Source organism: Neofelis nebulosa, chromosome 6, assembly GCF_028018385.1.
Source record: "Neofelis nebulosa isolate mNeoNeb1 chromosome 6, mNeoNeb1.pri, whole genome shotgun sequence".
Lineage (NCBI taxonomy): Eukaryota > Metazoa > Chordata > Mammalia > Carnivora > Felidae > Neofelis > Neofelis nebulosa.
In genome coordinates, this window is record NC_080787.1 from 53,309,896 (window position 1) to 53,328,367 (window position 18,472).

Sequence of the window (18,472 nt, forward strand, 5' to 3'; positions counted from 1 at the left end):
AATCCATTTTAAATGAGTCCATCCTGACCACACATAAAATTCTTTTCAAATGATTTCCGGTCACAAACCTTCTACAGCTTTCCTTTGCATTCAAATTTTGTCCCCAGTCATTTCTCTCCAAACAATCCATCTCACTTAGGACAAAATTACTTTCTTTTACCTTCGTCAAAAATGTATTCCCATTCCTTATATCTTTCTTACACATCTCCTACTTTTTACATAGAGTTGTTTCCTTTGTCTCCATCAGTTTTAACTACATTTAGCATAATTTTAACTCTTAGAAACCCTAGTCGCCAGTGGAAACTAAGTAGTAATCAATTGTAAACTGTTACACCAGAATCTTTAGAGGGCAAATTCATGAATCAAGCACAAAGCAGGTTTTCCAACAGACCAAAATATCCTTAATTTCTCTGTGATAAGAAGTCAAAAGTACAAACATATGTTTGGTAATCAATGCTTTAACATCTTATCCTGTTGGAAAAGACCTAGAATGTCCAATGAATTCAATCTTGTTTATCATGCAAGAAAAACTGTAAAGTTCCAGATTACTGAAGACTTTGAAAGCAATCTTAACAATTAACCACGAAAACATTGAGACAGACAAAATTAACCATTATTTTAAGTCATCTTTTTGCTAACAAATTGGAACAGAGATAACGTGAACTTATTTGACCTTCAGCAAACCTAGATAGAATAAAATGTTTTATCAATGCTGATAACTTCTCAGCAACTCCCCCATGCCTTATGACAAAGCACAAACTCTCTTGCATGACATAAATGATCCTCCATAACCTCGCCCAGCCCACCTCTCACCAGGATCCAAAGCATTTTATCCCTCTCCACCACCAGTACTCAATGCCATGCATAACAGTTTCCCACATCTGGGGCTTTGCCTATGCTTCTTTCTTATCTGGAATTTCCTTCTTGGTCTTCCCATTTCTCATCACTATTAAAAGGGTGTAAATATCTCTGAAGATAAGGTATGAAAAATTATTCTTAACAAACTCCCAGGGGGTACATTCTGTCTGGTAACCATCTACAGACCAGCCTTTGAGAACAACTGTTGGAGAAGACCAATTTGATATGTTCTCTGGGAATGCAGATGAAGAGTACCAAAGAAACAAATAGATTATAAATACAAATTGATAGTAGTAATAAAAGATAGAGAGCAGAGACAAAATATGTGAACAACAAATAAGAAACCCGGACAGATTAAACAGATATAATAAAGAAAGTTTTAATAGGATAAAAGATTCCATGTTTGGGGAAATTTTTTTAAAGTGAATCTGAGGGGTACCTGAGTGGCTCAGATGGTTAAGTGGATGACTTTTTTTTTTTAAATGTTTATTTAGTTTTGAGAGAAAAAGAGAGAGAGAGAGAGGGAGAGAATGAACAGGGGAGGATCAAAGAGATAGGGAGACACAGAACCAAAAGCAGGCTCCAAGCTGTCACCACAGAGCCCAACACAGGGCTCGAACTCACAAACTGTGAGATCATGACCTGAGCCTAAGTCAGATGCTTACCTGACTGAGCCACCCAGGCACCCCAGAAGCTAACTCTTGATTTCAGCTCAGGTCATGAGTTTGTGAGTTCAAGTCCTGTGCCTGGTTCTGCACTAACAGCTTGGAGCCTTCTTGGGATTCTCTCTCTCTTTCTCTCTCTGCCCTTCCTGGGCTGGTACTCTCTCTCTCACTCTCAAAATAAATAAATAAATAAACTTTAAAAAAAATAATAAAGTGAATCTGAAAACTAGGTTTAGACTAAATTAATTAAAAGAGACCATACTCAAATATATTGAACTAGTTGTTTGTTTGTTTAAGAATAAAAAAGGTATAAGACTCAGAGCCAGGAGGAAAATATAAAATACCAAATCAGGAATCAAAATTATTTTGATGTCAGACTTTCCCACATAAAACACCAGGAAATAATGAAGTAAAATCTACAAAACACTGAGGGAGAGAAAGTATAGGTCACACAGTGCTTGCTCAGGCAACTTTTCTTTGACCACCAACTGATAAATTTGTGAAATCTTATTGAGTTCTACATCTATGAGTTGTACATTTCTCCATATGTATGTAATGGCTGACATAAATTTTGCTTAAAAAAAAAGAACAATGTTTAGCACATGAAGTTTCTCAATAAATAATTGTCACATAAAAGAATAAATGACTCAACCAAAAACTTTCAAATAACATTCTGTAAAGTTAACAGAAAGACTTTCTCAAGTATGTGAGGACAGAGGAAAATGTGGGCACTCTTCTTGGTAAAAACAGTATTCATAAATACACGTTAGGGGCTCCTGGGTGGCTCAGTTGATTGAGTGGCCGACTCTTGACTTTGGCTCAGGTCACGATCTCATAGTCAGGTGATTGCACCCCACGTCTGGCTCTATGCTGACATTGTGGAGCATGCTTGGGATTCTCTCTTCTCTCTGCCCTTTCCCTGCTTGCATTCTCTCTCTCTCTCTCTCTCTCAATACATAAACATTAAAAAAAAAGAAATGTTTTAGCTGATCGAGAGATGAACCAAAGCTAAGAATTTAAGAATGGGCACCTTTGTCCTTACATTCCTGGTATCCTGGACCCTCTGTGAATATCAAAACTAGGTATACATTGCATTATGTCTGAATAATGGTTTAAATGTTTTTTAAATGTATCCAAAAGCCAAAAGAGATTGTTTTGTAGAAAGTAAAGTATCTGAAAAGTAAGCTAATGGGGCACCTGGGTCGCACAGTCAGTTAAGAGTTCAACTCTTGGTTTTGGCTCAGGTCAAGGTCATGGTTTGTGGGTTCAAACCCCACATCGGGCTCAGCTCTGAGAGTGCCGGGCCTGCTTGAGAGTCTCTGTCTCCCTCACTCTCTGCACCTGTCCCCTGTACTCTCTCTAAAAAATAAATAAATAAACTTAAAAAAAAAAAAAGAAGAAGATACAAGATGTAAAAATGAAATATAATTAATTAATTAATTAATTAATAGTAAGCTAATAACAATACAATAATCACCACCTAAATAATTGGACATCAATATCTAAATGACCCGGATAGTCATCATCCCATGGATCTGCAATCCGAGATTCAGTGAGCCCAGTGTAAAAGCAGGGGTAAAAAGGAGTGACACAAGCAGAAAGGCACAAAATCCCTCAGCTTCATTACAGTGAAGTCAAAGTTCTTGCTCCGTTCTTGGTTTTGACACATACACAATTTTTTAAAATTTTTTTAAATGTTTATTTATTTTTTAGAGAGAGAGAGAGAGAGCATGAGCAGGGGAGGGGTAGGGAGAGAAGGAGACAGAATCTGAAGCAGGCTCCAAGCGAGCTCCGAGCTGTCAACACAGAGCCTGACTTAGGGCTCAAAGTCATGGTCCATGAGATCATGACCTGAGCCAAAGTCAGATGCCCAACCAACTGCTATCCAGGCACCCCAGACACATAACACAATTTAAACGTCACTTAATTTAATAAATAGGTTAAAATTTAAAGGTAGCCATCAGTAGATGTAAAACAAACTATAAGCCCTGTAAGTCTCTGCAAAGGATAAAAGACAAACCAAATATTGATCAAAAAGCAAAAGCCAAAAGCAAAAGGAACAGGAAAATATAAAAAAAAAAAATCAATACAAAGAAAGCATAAAATAAGAGACAATATGACTAAATGTTCTTAATTCACCTCTTAAAGAACAAAAAGTCTCAAATGTGGTTTTTAAAAATATAAATATACCTTGGAAATAAGAATTAGCCCTAAAACCAAATGTCATAGAAAGTTTAAAAATAAAAGGATAGATAAGAAAGACATCAGGCAAATACATACTAAAAGAAATCAGAACTAATATCAAATCAGAAAAATAAAATTAAGAAGAATTAAATGTAGGGGTGCCTGTGTGGCTCAGTCAGTTGGGCATCCAACTTTAGCTCAGGTAATGATCTCATGGTCTGTGAGTTTGAGCCCTGCATCAGGCTCTGTGTAACACCTCAGAGCCTGGAGCCTGCTTCGGATTCTGTATCTCCCTCTCTCTCTGTCACCCCCCCCACACACACACACTCTGTCTCTCTCTCGCTCCAAAAATAAAGACACTATTGCTATTTAACATTGTCTGGATATTCTGTCCAGCAATGAAACAAAACGTTGGCAAGGAAAACATAAAACTGGCAAGGAAAACATAAAGCCATCAGTATTTGCAGAGGACATAATTATATACCTAGGGGGAAAAAAATAAACAAATCAATAGAAAACCCATTAAATGTAAGGACAATGCTCAGAAACTGGCTAACCACAAAATATTTTTTTAAATAGATTTTCTATCTGATGGTTATAACAAGTTCCAAAATACAATAAAATAAAATATAATTCATTGTGGAAAAACAAAACCCTGAAATACCTAGAGTCAATCTTGTTGTAATCTGAGAGAGACTTGGAGAACTATAGGATATCCATGAATTATTAAAAATAACTTACATAAGTGGTCAGAAATACAATATTCATAGATGGGAATATTATATACATCCACAAAAGAAAACAATTATCTCTTAATTTCTTTATTTTTTCCCCAGCTTTATTGAGATATAATAGACATATAACATTGTGTAAGTTTAAGGTATATAACGTCATGATATTATATGTGTATATATTGCAAAATGATTACCACACCATGGTTAGTTAACACATCCATTACCTCACAGAGTTACAGTGTGTGTGTGGTGAGAAACATCAAATATACAATATAGTATCGTTAACTATATAGTCTCCATGCTGTACCTAACTTATTTCTATGTCTAATCAAATTCTGATAAGGCTTTTGTGATAACATAACAAATTTATAAAACTGTTCTAAGGAAGAATTGTGGTTGAAAAGAGAAAAATCAATAAACAAATTAAATAACCCAGAAATATATCATGGCATATACAAAAATCTAAAATATATGGGAAAAAGTAAACTGTCATCACAAATTAGTAACAGTGGGAAATTATTTAGTTAATAGGTTTGGATATATTTATTGACTATTTGGAAGAGAAATAAAATCAAAACATAGCTTTACTTTATATCCTATATCCAAAAGAACTTCAGATTATAGAGCAAAATATAAAAAATAATAGTCACAAAGTATAAACCTGAAAAAATATCTCTAGCCACTGAGATTACAGATAACTTTTATTTTCGTTATGCTTCACTATACTGTCAAAAATTTTACACTGTGTACATGTCACGTTAAAAACATTTAAAATTTTCTATATACTGAAAAATTAAAATACAATTAAATATTGAATATTTATCAAATATCACTATGGCAGAAGAGCTCATAAGCTTTACTGAAATAGAGATTTCTAAGTTAACAGGGTGGATTAAATATCTAATTCTCCTTTGTCTTGAAACTGCACTAAAACTACAACAAAGAGATTATTTAAAACAAACAAACAAAAAATCCATAAACCCAACAGACAAAAACAATACAATTTGAAAAATACAAAGCAGAGGATAAGAGATAGCTGATTTTATAAAATTGAGAGAGAAAAATCCTAAACTGGCAGAGAGGAAGCTGAGAACCAATCCAATTAATATCCCAGAATCCTCAGAAGGCTCAGGCCCAGGCAGCACCAGATCCCCCAGAGCTGGGAGTACAGGGAGGAAGTGGTAGACTCAGGAGGTCTGTATGAAAAGCTGTTTCAGCAGCAGCTGATCCTTGGCTTTTCTTCCCAATTTCCAGCTGCTAGGTAAACAGTCCTCCCAATCCTAATGGAAAGTTGGAGCTTATCTCTTGAGAGGGTAAAATAGTGAGTGGGTCTTTGGACCTGGATCTACCAGCACAGGTGAGAGTGTGGTAGGACCAAAACCAGGATTAAGTGATCATATAGTTCTGAATGCTGAGGAACATCCCATCCTAAGACCTCTTTCCCCTCAGTTTCCAGAATTCTAAAAACAAAATGTCTACCTTCTGGCAGAAGATCAAGGAATCCGACCAGTCTAAAAGGAAAAGTCTAAAGATATTCAGAGAGGGTCCCCAGAAATGACCCACCTATATCATCCTTTAGTGAAATTCCAGAAATTTACCCACTGAAATTCCAACCAGCTTTTATCTTAGTCTCATGCAGACATCTGAAAAAATCCCTCTAACATGGAATCCATGCTAATATAAACAAACAGAAAAGAGCAGTTAGGAGGAAACTGAAAATACGCAAGAAGAAACCCATCCAAATATATAGTATCTTCAGATAGAGAAAATAATGCATCCATGGCATTAAAATAGGATCCTGCTTTAAAAAGGGAACTAAAGAGGACATTACAAAAATACTCTTAGAAATTAAAACCATGATAGCAAAGATAAAATAGTCAATAAAATATTGGAAGAGAAACTTGAGAAAATCTCCCAGGAAGTAGCACAAAACGCTGAAAAATAATAGAGAAAAAAAAATAAGAAAAGAACCACTCCAGGAAAAACCATATCCAAATAGAAAGAAAGGAAATCAGTAAGAAAACATATGAGAAAAAAAATTCCCAGAACTGAAGAGTATGAGTTGTCAGAAAAGGACGCACCAACTGCCCAGTCTGAATGAAAACACACACCAAGGCACATTTTAGTAAAATTTCAGAACACTAAAAACAAAAAATTCTACAGGATTCCTAGGAGAACAACAGGTCAAATATAAAGGACCAGGGATATGAATGGCTTCATAATTCTCAAACGTGACTCTAGAATGTATAACACAACATATAATGCATTCAAAATTCTGAAGGAAAATTGTCGTAGACTCTGGGTCTGGAATTCTTTCTTGTCCAGCAAGAAAGCGGGATACAGGATTAAAAAGCAAGAGTGGCTGATGTCTGGGAGAAGACAAGAGCCCTGATTAAGGGTCCTTACTCCATTTTATCAGGATCAGAAGGCTTACAACATGATGATGGGCATACACAAAGAGAAAATGAAACTGAACATTAACTCATGGGCGTGAGGGAAAGGGGGTTTTGAAAATATGCAGTGTTAGGGGTTTGGGTTAATACAAAACAAAATCCTGGTGCCAGATAGAAGGTTGTTTACAGCAGATGTGAAGCACCACCTTTGTTTACTTAAACTGGTCTAGTGGACTAGAAAGACGGAGCAAGCTATCTCAGGGTCAACAAGGCACCTTTCTTTTGCTAATTAGCTCTGCTCTAGGCAACTTTGCCCTGCAGCGGTCTATAGCCCTATTTACCTGTTTACCTAATTTGGTCCTTCCTTCCTGTGAAAGAAGCTTTCTGCTATAGTACTAAGTTGGGGGTGTTTCCGCCCTGAATACCTAATCTTGTTTACCTCATATACCTTTGTCCTATACTGGGGCCTTTGCCCCACCTTACCTATACCTATTTACCTAATCTTGTTTACCCAAACTTGGGTGTGAACATACTATGGCTTTCTAGTTCTTTACGCCTTGTTAACCCATCTGTGCAGGCTCAGGGAATTCCTAAGCTTATTTCCCACAGAAAATCATTTCTGACATAAACATACCTAATGAAGCTGGGTTATGAAGGAAGATATGCAAGGTCTCAGATAATTTCCCTCTCATGCAACCTTTCTCAGGAAATTAAGAATGTGCTCTGGCCAACTAATCTTTGACAAAGCAGGAAAGAATATCCAATGGAAAAAAAGACAGTCTCTTCAGCAAATGGTATTGGGAAAACTGGACAGCAACATGCAGAAGAATGAATCCTGACCACTTTCTTACACCATACACAAAAATAAACTCAAAATTGATGAAAGACATAAACGTGAGACATGAAGCCATCAAAACCTAGAGGAGAAAACAGGCAACCTTGGTCACAGCAACTTCTTACTTGACAAGTCTTCTGAGGCAAGGGAAACAAAAGCAAGAATATACTAATGGGACCTCTTCAAGATAAAAAGCTTCTGCACAGCAAAGAAACAATCAGAAAAACTAAAAGGCAACTGACAGAATGGGAGAAGATATTTGTAAATGACATATCAGATAAAGGGTTAGTATACAAAATCTATAAAGAACTTATCAAACTCAACACCTAAAAAACAAATAATCCAGTGAAGAAATGGGCAAAAGACATGAACACTTTTCCAAAGAAGACATCCAGATGGCTAACAGACACATGAAAAAATGCTCAACATCACTCATCATCAGGGAGACACAAATCAAAACCACAACGAAATACCACCTTACACCTGTAGAATGGCTAAAATTAACAACTCAGGCAACAACAGATGTTGGCAAGGATGTGGAGAAAGAGGAACAATTTTGTACTACTGGTGGGAATGTAAACTGGTGCAACCAGTCTGGAAAACAGTATGAAGATGCCTCAAAAACTTAAAAATAGAACTACCCTATGACCCAGGATTTGCACTACTAGGTATTTATCCAAAGGATACAGGAGTGCTGATCTGAAGGGGCACATGCACCCCAATGTTTATAGCAGCACTATTGACAATATCCAAAGTATGGAAAGAGCCCAAATGTCAATTGATAGATGAATGGTAAAGAAGATGTGGTATATATACATAATGGAATATTACTCAGCGATGAAAAGGATTGACATCTTGCCATTTGCAACAACATGGATGGACCTAGAGTATATTATGGTAAACAAAATAAGTCAGTCAGAGAAAGACAAATAATATATGTAATTTCACTCATATATGGAATTCATATGTGGAATTTAAGATACAAAACAGATGAACATAAGGGAAGAGAAGCAAAAATAATAAAAAACAGGGAGGGGGACAAACCATAAAAGACTCTTAAATACAGAGAACAAACTAAGGATTGCGGGCAGTATGTTGGGTGGGGGAAGGGCTGAAGGAGTGAGGGGCATTAAGGAGGATACTGGTTGAGATGAGCACTGAGTGTTATATGTAAGTGATGAATCACTAAATTTTATTCCTGAAAAAAAAATAACAAATATAATTTGATTTAAAAAGAAGAATGTGCTCTATCACAGTAATAAAAAAACTACCAAGAAACAAAAAGTCCAGGACCAGACATTTATTTTTTTAAGAAACTTTTTTTTAATGTTTATTTATTATTTTTGAGAAAGAGAGAGTGCAGGGGAGGGGAAAAGAGAGATGGAGACAGAGAATCTGTGCTGACACCACACAGAGCCAGATGTGGGGCTCAAACCCATGAACTGTGAGATCATGATTTGAGCAGAAACCAAATTAGCCACTTAACCAACTGAGCCAAACAGGCACCCCTTAACTCCTCTTTAAATGTCTGGTAGAGGGGCGCCTGAGTGGCTCAGTCAGTTAAGCATCCGACTTTTGATTTCAGCTCAGGTCATAATCTCACGGTTCATGAGTTCGAGCCCCACAGGTGGCTCTGTGCTGACTATACAGAGCCTACTTGGGATTCTCTCTTTCCCTCTCTCTTTGCCCCTCCCCTGCTCTCCCTCTCTCTCTCAAAATAAATAAAATAAAACTTAAAGAAATAAAGAGGAGTTAATACCTATTCTTCTCAAACTATTACAAAAAACATGGAAGAGGAAGGAAGGCTTCCAAATATGTTCTACGAGGCCAGCGTTACCCTGATACCAAAACCACAAAATGACACCACACAAAAAAAAGAAAACTACAGGCCAATATCCCCAAAGAACAAAAATGCAAAAATCCTCAATAAAATATTAGCAAACCACATGTAACAATGTATTAAAAAGATCATTCACCATGATCAGGTGGGATTTATTCTTGGGATGAAAGATTGGTTCAATATTCACAAATCAACATCACACAGCACATCAACAAAAGTATTCATGTGTAATACCTGCCATATTAGTGGGTGAGACTCTTCTTGGGTCCCTTGGTATATGGCGCTGAATCAATGGCTCCCACGAAGTCACTTTTGTACACGGATGGATGCTAAATTGTTTTAGTTGAGTGTGGGATATGAGTAATGAATGTCTCATTTGGCCATATGGCTGATGTCATTTAGAAATTCTCAAATTGGGTTTTAAAAATGAACTCAGCCATATATATTTATGAAACACACCTCAAACATGAATATATTGAAAGCTGGAAAATAAAGAATAAATATTTTAATTAATGAAAACTGGAATCTTATGTTTCTATCAGAAAAAATAGACTTTATATACAAATATTATGTAATATTCAATGTCAGTCTATATTGAAAAATGATTTTTCATATTTGCTAAATAACTTTTATGATTACATTATATATTTCATACATATATTTTCATATATATCTCATACATGTATTTTCATACATTTCATATCTATATTTCATATAGATAGGTATCATATATCTATATTTCATACATATATATTTACTAATCTGAGGATTTAATTAAAAAGGAAGGGGGATTATTAGGAGGGGCACCACTGTAAAAATGTACAAAAGGTCTGGGGGGGCTATGTGGAAGGGGAGATAAATATATACATGGAACCCCCCTTCCATTAGCCCCTCCTCCCCCAGTCCTGGGAGAGCATGAGAACTTGGGTGGTAGGTGAAGGGGTGGGAGGGTGGGGGCACTTTGCCCTGTGGCTTAGTGAGCCCTTAGGGAGGCAGGCCAAGGGTCTAGGGGCCCTCAGAAGGGGTGATGGTGTACCTCAGGAGATCATGAACTATGACTTCTGAAATGACTCCCATTCTCATCTCTCATGTGTATGCACACACGTGCACACACAGACACACACACACAGACACACACACACACACACACACCACTCTAGAGGCTTGTGACTTCTGCCCTTCCAGTGACTCCAAGGTCCATCTGATGCTTGATCTTGTGGGGGTTGGGGCTTCTGCTCCAAGGTTCCATGACCTCAGAGGTGGCTGGTGAGGTCATGACCTCTGCCCTCTAGCCCTGGCTTGAAACCTCAGCTCTAGGACCTTATCAAAAGGAAAGTGGGATGGAGCTTTGCCCCTGTCCCTCCCCCTCGCTTACCTGTTAGCCTGGGCTGGGCCAGGGGCCACTTGTGGGCCAGCACAAGTGGAGGTGGTGTCCCCAAAAGGGCTCCTGGGGGGGGTCTTGCTGAGAAGGTGAGGGGTTCCCAGGGCCACAGTAGGTGGCAGTGGCGGAGCCAAGCGGCTGTATAGCAGGGGGTGGGCAGGCTCCAGAATGTAGAGGTGGGTGGCAGCCATGGCCCCTGGTCCAGTCAGCTCCTCGCCAGCCTCATAGAAGTGGGGTGGCCTAGCAAGGTGAGGGGGGCTTGCCAACCAGGTTGGCTCCGGGAAGCCAGCACAGCACTCTGGGGGACAAGGGCCCAGAAAGGGGGGTGTCCGGGGCCTCTCAAACAGCAGGTGAAGGCCCTGAGACCCGATGGTGGCAGCGGCGGACTCCTCCTTCCGTTCTTCCTTTACCCGCACCGATTCCTTGGCGGCCTGTCCCCTTCCTCGCCAGCCCGGGCCTTGGGAGTAGCAGGAGAAACTCCGAGCTGGGGCCCTGAGAAGGGGAGGTCCCTGTCTTCCTCCTCCTTGGTGATAGAGGGCTCTCTCTGCTCCACAGGCTGCTCCTTGTGTGAGCCTGGTGTCCAGGCGGCCTCAGGGGGCCAGACCCAAGCAGGAAAGGCCAGAGGACTGTGGTGCAGGTGGCCCCATGGGTCTGGGGGGGAGGCGAAGGTTGGTGGAGGCCCTGGGCTTTCTTTCTGGGCAAAGATGATGCTGGAGTTGAATGTGAGGCTGCCCAGGCCTCCAAAGGCCCTGTTAGGGCAGCCAATGAGGCAAAGCTTGTGGGATGCCCAAAGGGATCAATGTGGGTGCTGGGGCTCAGAAAGCTTCCCTGGGCCCTGGGAGCTGCGGTGAAAGGGTTGGCTGCGGAGTAGATGGCACCAGCCGCAGTGAAGAGGGAGGTGGTGGGGCGGAAGAGTTCCTGCCCAGGGTGCAGGGCCCCATCCAGCCAGGGAAGGCAGGGCAAGAGGTTGTTCTGAAAGTCAAGCTTGTAGGGGTCACCCTTCATCTTTTCCTGGTGTTTCAGGATCATGTAAGCCTCGTGTGTGGCATGCCACTTCCCTGGTTTCCTTAAAGGTGGTCGGAATGGTTGGGGATCTGTGTCCCCTTTTGGGGAACCCCGTGAAGCCCACTTAGCACTGGCCCCAGTCGTGCCAGTGGTGGCAGCTCAGGTTCATGCTCTTGGGCTGGAAGGCCCCCTGCAGGGTGCCAAAGGAGACAGCCAGAGCAAAGCCCATAGGTAGGCCGGTAGGCCGGGCACTGAGGGAGTTGGGCCGTGTATGCATTGTGTCTCCTTGCCTTGCTCACTGGATTAGTTTAAGATGCTTATCTCCCTGCCACTAAAAGGTCTGTTTTGCTCTACCTTTGCAAACTGGAGATTGGGGATGGTAGTCTCAGAAACAGAAAATACAGAGCAGCTTGCTCACCTTGACTATCTTTTTGCTGGACACGGAGTATCTGTACTACCAGTTAAGGTAGGCTAAATAGCAGAGGAGCCCATCCAGAATGCTTATGGTAGAACAGAAGTTTATTCTCACTCACACACTGTAGATTGAATGTTTGGGTTCCCCCAAAATTCATATGTTGAAACCTAATCCCCAGTGTGATGGTATATGGAGATGGAGAGGTAAGGTACCTCCTTTGAGAGGTAAGTAGGCCATGAGGGCCCCAGAGAGCTCCCTCACCCTTCCTGCCATGTGAGGACACAGCAAAATGATGACGGCCTCCAGAACCGAGAAATAAGTTTCTGTTGCTTATAAGCCATGTAGTCTCTGGTATCTCATTATGGCAGCCCAAGTAGACTAAAACATCTCATAACCCTCCAAGTGAAATGTTCCTGGTCACCATGCATGCCTGCTCCAGGTGAAGATTCAAGAACCCAGTCTCCTATTTCATGGATTGTAAGGGTCTGGGAAATGAGACCCCTCAATGAGCACAAGCATCTCAAATACAACTCTGCACTGGATTCCGGGGCATCTGGCCAGCTCTGCTTCCCTGGTCCCACCCCGCACAACTCTCAGAACTTCCCAAGTCTCATTCCTGCCTTCCCCAGGTGTTCTTGCAACCTCTCAGGAAAGCTGAAGGTGGACCATGACCAAGATCAAGGATTCCACAGCTCCTGGGAGCCTCCCACAACAGTGGGTATGTTGCCTCTCACCAGTTAGATTTGTGTTTGCCCCTTGGTTTTTCAAAACTGAGTGATATATCATTTAAGGATGCAAACATAAGTGTGATATAACAATTTTAAAAAGCAAGAGAGAGGGGTGCCTGGGTGGCTCAGTTGGTTAAGCGCCAGACTTCAGGTCATGATCTCACAGATCTCACAGATCACATAAGTGTGATACAACAATTTTAAAAAGCAAGAGAGAGGGGTGCCTGGGTGGCTCAGTTGGTTAAGCGCCAGACTTCAGGTCATGATCTCACATGATCTCATGATCTCAGTTTGTGGTTTGAGTCCCACATCAGGCCCTGTGCTGACAGCTCTGATTCCTGGCAATATTTCACTGCTGAACTTGGGTAGTACAGTTTCAGGTGTTTGGATTTTGTTTGTTTTTATTTAATTTTTTCAATTGTACACATATATTTTATTCATTCTTTTGCATAGATGATGCATTTCACGATGAAAAGTTTTTAAAAGATAATGGGAGGGGCCCTGGGTGGCTCAGTTGGTTAAGCGTGGGACTTCGGCTCAGGTCATGAGCTCAGAGTTCCAGCCCCACATCCAGCTCACTGCTGTCAGCACAGAACCCACTTTGGATACTCTGCCCACCCCACCCCACCCGCCCCTACCCTGCTCACACTGTCTCTCTCTAAAATATTTTTAGGGGGAGGATCCAAGATGGTGGAATAGCATGGAAGTTTTGTGTGTGTCTCGCGTCCATGAAATACAGCCAGACCAACACTAAACCATCCTACACACCTAGAAAACTGATTGGAGGATTAACACGACAATCTGCACAAGCTGAACCACAGAATTCAGCAGGCATGCGGCACAGAGAGGTGAACTTGGGGAGCGAGAAGGCACAGGAAGGGAGGTGCTTTTGCAAGCGGAGAGAGGAAGGAGATTGCACAGGGAGGTAGAATATGGGAAAAGCACCCCTCCCCAAAAGCAGCTGGAGAGAAAGTGGAAAATTGGAAACAGCCGCAGGGACTAAACTAAAAAGGGAGAAAAGAGAAAGGAGAGGGTTTACATTCCATTGAGACTGTAAACAAGGGTAGCGCAGTCTGCAACTCCGCAGCTCCATACCTGGTGGTGCTCTGGTGGGAAGGGCGAATCCCCAGGAGCAGAGTGGGGTCTGGGAAGTTCTCAGGCCACATGGGGAAAAGTGGTTCCAATGCTGGAAGGACATTTGGTGGAGACTGTTGAAGCCACCTGGTCCCAGGAGACCTCAGAAAATGGCCACATTCGCTGGTGCAGAACAAGGTCGTTAAGGGTGAAGCCTGGTGCCAGATGTGTGTTGTGATTTTCCATAATCCCTGAAACACTGCTTCTACACTATCTCATGATCTTTCTGGGGGGCGGGCTGGCACCTGGCCGTAGTCTTGGGGCACCGGCAGCAGCAGGGTCCAGCAAGTGTTCCTGGGTGCAGCCGACATTCAGCCATTGCTCATTCGGCCATTGCTTGGTGAGACCCTCCCGCAGAGGGGCAGAATGGGTCAAAGCCACAGTCCTTCAGAGGTAAGGGGCCGGGGAAAACAGCTGCATCTGAGACAAAACTTGGGAGAGAGGTACTGCCTGGAGCTTGGTCATAGAGAGTGAAAAAGCGGGGAGTAGACGAAAGCTGAAGACAGGACAGGTGCGAGATTGCTGATCCGGGAGAACAGACTGTAGTGGGGGAGGCCATTTTCACCTCTCCCGCGCATGCGCATACGCACCTACGAGCGAGCGCGTAACAATCCACCACAGTATGCTAGCAGCGCCATCTAGTGGAGAGCGGAGCCATTACACTGAGCCCCGCCCAACTGGGCCAACTTAGCTCTTCAAGAACACAAATCTCACCGCCAGCTTAATTTATGGACTATAATGAGCTACATAGTCTGACTTCTAGGGGAAAACGAAGCAATTTCAGTCCTACTTCAATCTGTTAGCAAGTCCTTCTATTCAATTTTCTTTATTTCTTTTTTTTTCTCTTTTATACTTCTTTGTCTTGAATACAGAAAGAAAAAATTCATTTTTATTTTCAATTATTATTAAAAATATTTTTCTTTAATTTTTATTACTATATGTTTTACTTTTGTGTAAATTTTTTCAAATTCTATTTTACTTCCATCATTTTATTTTAGTCTGCTTCAGTGTATTCACCTTTTCAAGTTTTCAGAGGTTCCTTTTTTCTTTTTCTTTCTTGCTCTTTTTCATTTCTTTTCTTTTTCTTGAATGCAGAAAGAGAAAAACTTCATTTTTATTTCAATTTCTATTGAAAATATTTTTCTTTAATTTTTTACTATATTTTTTGCTTTTATGTAAATTTTTTCAAATTCTATTTTACTTCAATCATTTTATTTTAGCCTACTAGAGTGTATTCACTTTTTCAAATTTTCAAACGATTTCCTTTTTTTCTTTTTCTTTTTTGTTAATCTTTGTTTCTCTTTTTCATTTCTTTTCTTTTTCTTGAATACAGAAAAAGAAAAAAATAATATTTATTTTTAATTTTTACTAAAACTATTTTTCTTTAGTTTTTTTTTACTATATTCTTTCCTTTATGTGTATTTTTTCAAATTCTTTCACTCCCATCATCTCATTTTAGTCTACTTCAGTGTATTGATTTTTTTTAATTCTGAAATGATTTCCCTTTTTTTTTCTCCCCCCCTTTTCTTCTCTAATCTGTCGAACCACTTTCAACACCCCGACCAAAACACACCTAGGATCTAGCATCATTTATTCAATTTTTTTTTGTATGTGTGTCTTTTTAATTTTTTAATTTTAATATTTTTTTATTTTAATTTTTTGATTTTAATTTCTGTACCTCATTAATTCCTTTTCTCCCTTCAAAATGACAATACGAAGGAATTCACCCCAAAAGAAAGAGCACAAAGAAACGACAGCCAGGGATTTAACCAACACAGATACAAGCAAGATGTCTGAACCAGAATTTAGAATCATGATAATAAGAATACTAGCTGGAGTTGAAAATAGATTAGAATCCCTTTCTGCAGAGATAAAAGTAAAAAACAGCCAGAATGAAATTAAAAATGCTATAACTGAGCTGTAATCACGGATGGATGCAGCGGCGGCAAGGATGGATGAGGCAGAACAGAGAATCAGCAATGTAGAGGACAAACTTATAAAGAATAATGAAGCAGAAAAAAAGAGGGAGATGAACGCAAAAGAGCACAATTTAAGAATTAGAGAAATCAGTGACTTATTAAAAAGGAACATCAGAATCATAGGGGTCCCAGAAGAGGAAGAGAGAGAAATAGGGGTAGAAAGGTTATGTGAGCAAATCATAGTGGAAAACTTTCCTAACCCAGGGAAAGACACAGGCATCAAAAGCCAGGAAACACAGAGGATGCCCATTAGATTCAACAAAAACCGACCATCAACAAGGCATATCATAGTCAAATTCACAAAATACTCAGGCAAGGAGAGAATCATGAAAGCAGCAAGGGAAAAAAAGTCCCTAACCTACAAGGGAAGACAGATCAGGTTTGCAGCAGACCTATCCCCAGAAACTTGGCAGGCCAGAAAGGAGTGGTGGGATATATTCAGTGAGCTGAATCAGAAAAATATGCAGCCAAGAATTCTTTATCCAGCAAGGCTGTCATTCAAAATAGAAGGAGAGATAAACAGTTTCCCAGACAAACAAAAATTAAAGAAGTTTGTGACCACTAAACCAGCCCTGCAAGAAATTTTAAGGGGAACTCTCTGAGAGGAGAAAAGATGAAAAAAAAAAAAATATGTATATATGTATATATATATGTATACATGTATATATATGTATGTATATATGTATATATATGTGTATATATGTATACATATATATATATTTTTTGATATATATATGTATATCAAAAGCAACAAAGATTAGAAAGGACCAGAGAACACCAGAAACTCCAACTCTACAAGCATCATAATGGAAATAAATTCATATCTTTCAGTACTCACTCTAAATGTCAACAAACTCAATGCTCCAATCAAAAGACATAGGGTAGGGGCGCCTGGGTGGCACAGTCGGTTAAGCGTCCAACTTCAGCCAGGTCACGATCTCGCGGTCTGTGAGTTCGAGCCCCGCGTCAGGCTCTGGGCTGATGGCTCGGAGCCTGGATCCTGTTTCCGATTCTGTGTCTCCCTCTCTCTCTGCCCCTACCCCGTTCATGCTCTGTCTCTCTCTGTCCCAAAAATAAATAAAAAACGTTGAAAAAAAAAAAGACATAGGGTAACAGAATGGATAAGTAAACAAGATCCATCTATATGCTGTTGACAAGAGACCCACTTTAGACCTAAAGACACCTTCAGATTGAAAATAAGGGGATGGAGAACCATCTGTCATGCTAATGGTCAACAAAAGAAAGCCAGAGTAGCCATATTATATCAGACAATCTAGACTTTAAAATAAAGACGGTATCAAGAGATGCAGAAGGGCATTATACCATAATCAAGGGTTCTATCCACCAAGAAGACCTTACAATTGTAAACATTTATGCGCCAACTGTGGAAGCACTCAAATATAAAAATCAATTAATCACAAACATAAAGAAACTCATTGATAGCAATACCATAAGAGTAGGAGACTTCAACACCCCACTCACAGCAGTGGACAGATCATCTAATCAAAAAATCAACAAGGAAACAATGGCTTTGAATGACACACTGGACCAGATGGACTTAACAGATATATTCAGAACATTTCATCTTAAAGCACCAGAATATACATTCTTCTCCAGTGCACATGGAATGTTCTCCAGAATAGACCATATACTGGGACACAAATCAGCCCTAAGTAAGTACAAAAAGATCGAGATCATACTGTGTATATTTTCAGACCACAACGCTATGAAACTCGAAATCAACCACAAGAAAAAATTTGGAAAGGTAACAAATACTTGGAGACTGAAGAACATCCTCCTAAAGAATGAATGGGCTAACCAAGAAGTTAAAGAGGAAATTAAAAAGTACATAGAAGCCAATGAAAATGATAACACCACAACCCAAAACCTCTTGGACACAGCAAAGGTGGTCATAAGAGGAAAGTATATAGCATCCAGGCCTTCCTAAAGAAGGAAGAAAGATCTCAGGTACACAACCCAACCTTACACGTTAAAGAGCTGGAAAAAGAACAGCAAATAAAACCCAAAAACAGCAGAAGACAGGAAATAATAAAGATTAGAGCAGAAATCAATGGTATTGAAACCAAAAAAACAGTAGAACAGATCAATGAAACCAGAAGCTGGTTCTTTGAAAGAATTAACAAAATTGATAAACCACTAGCCAGTTTGATTGAAAAGAAAAAGGAAAGGACCCAAATAAATAAAATCAAGAATGAAAGAGGAGAGATCACAACCAACACAGCAGAAATAAAAACAATAATAAGAGAATATTATGAGCAATTATAGGCCAATGAAAAGGGCAATCTGGAAGAAATGGACAA

General features: G+C 39.9%; 1 protein-coding gene across 1 annotated transcript; it reads right to left on the reverse strand.

Annotated features, from left to right (window-relative positions):
- Window positions 1–893: 893 nt before the first annotated feature.
- LOC131515414 (probable fibrosin-1) lies at window positions 894–12,172 on the reverse strand. The gene is given in 7 exon segments (XM_058736154.1): window positions 894–1,060; window positions 10,885–10,963; window positions 10,965–11,317; window positions 11,320–11,640; window positions 11,643–11,972; window positions 11,975–12,064; window positions 12,067–12,172. Coding segments are annotated over 7 exon segments (1,446 nt in total).
- Window positions 12,173–18,472: the final 6,300 nt, after the last annotated feature.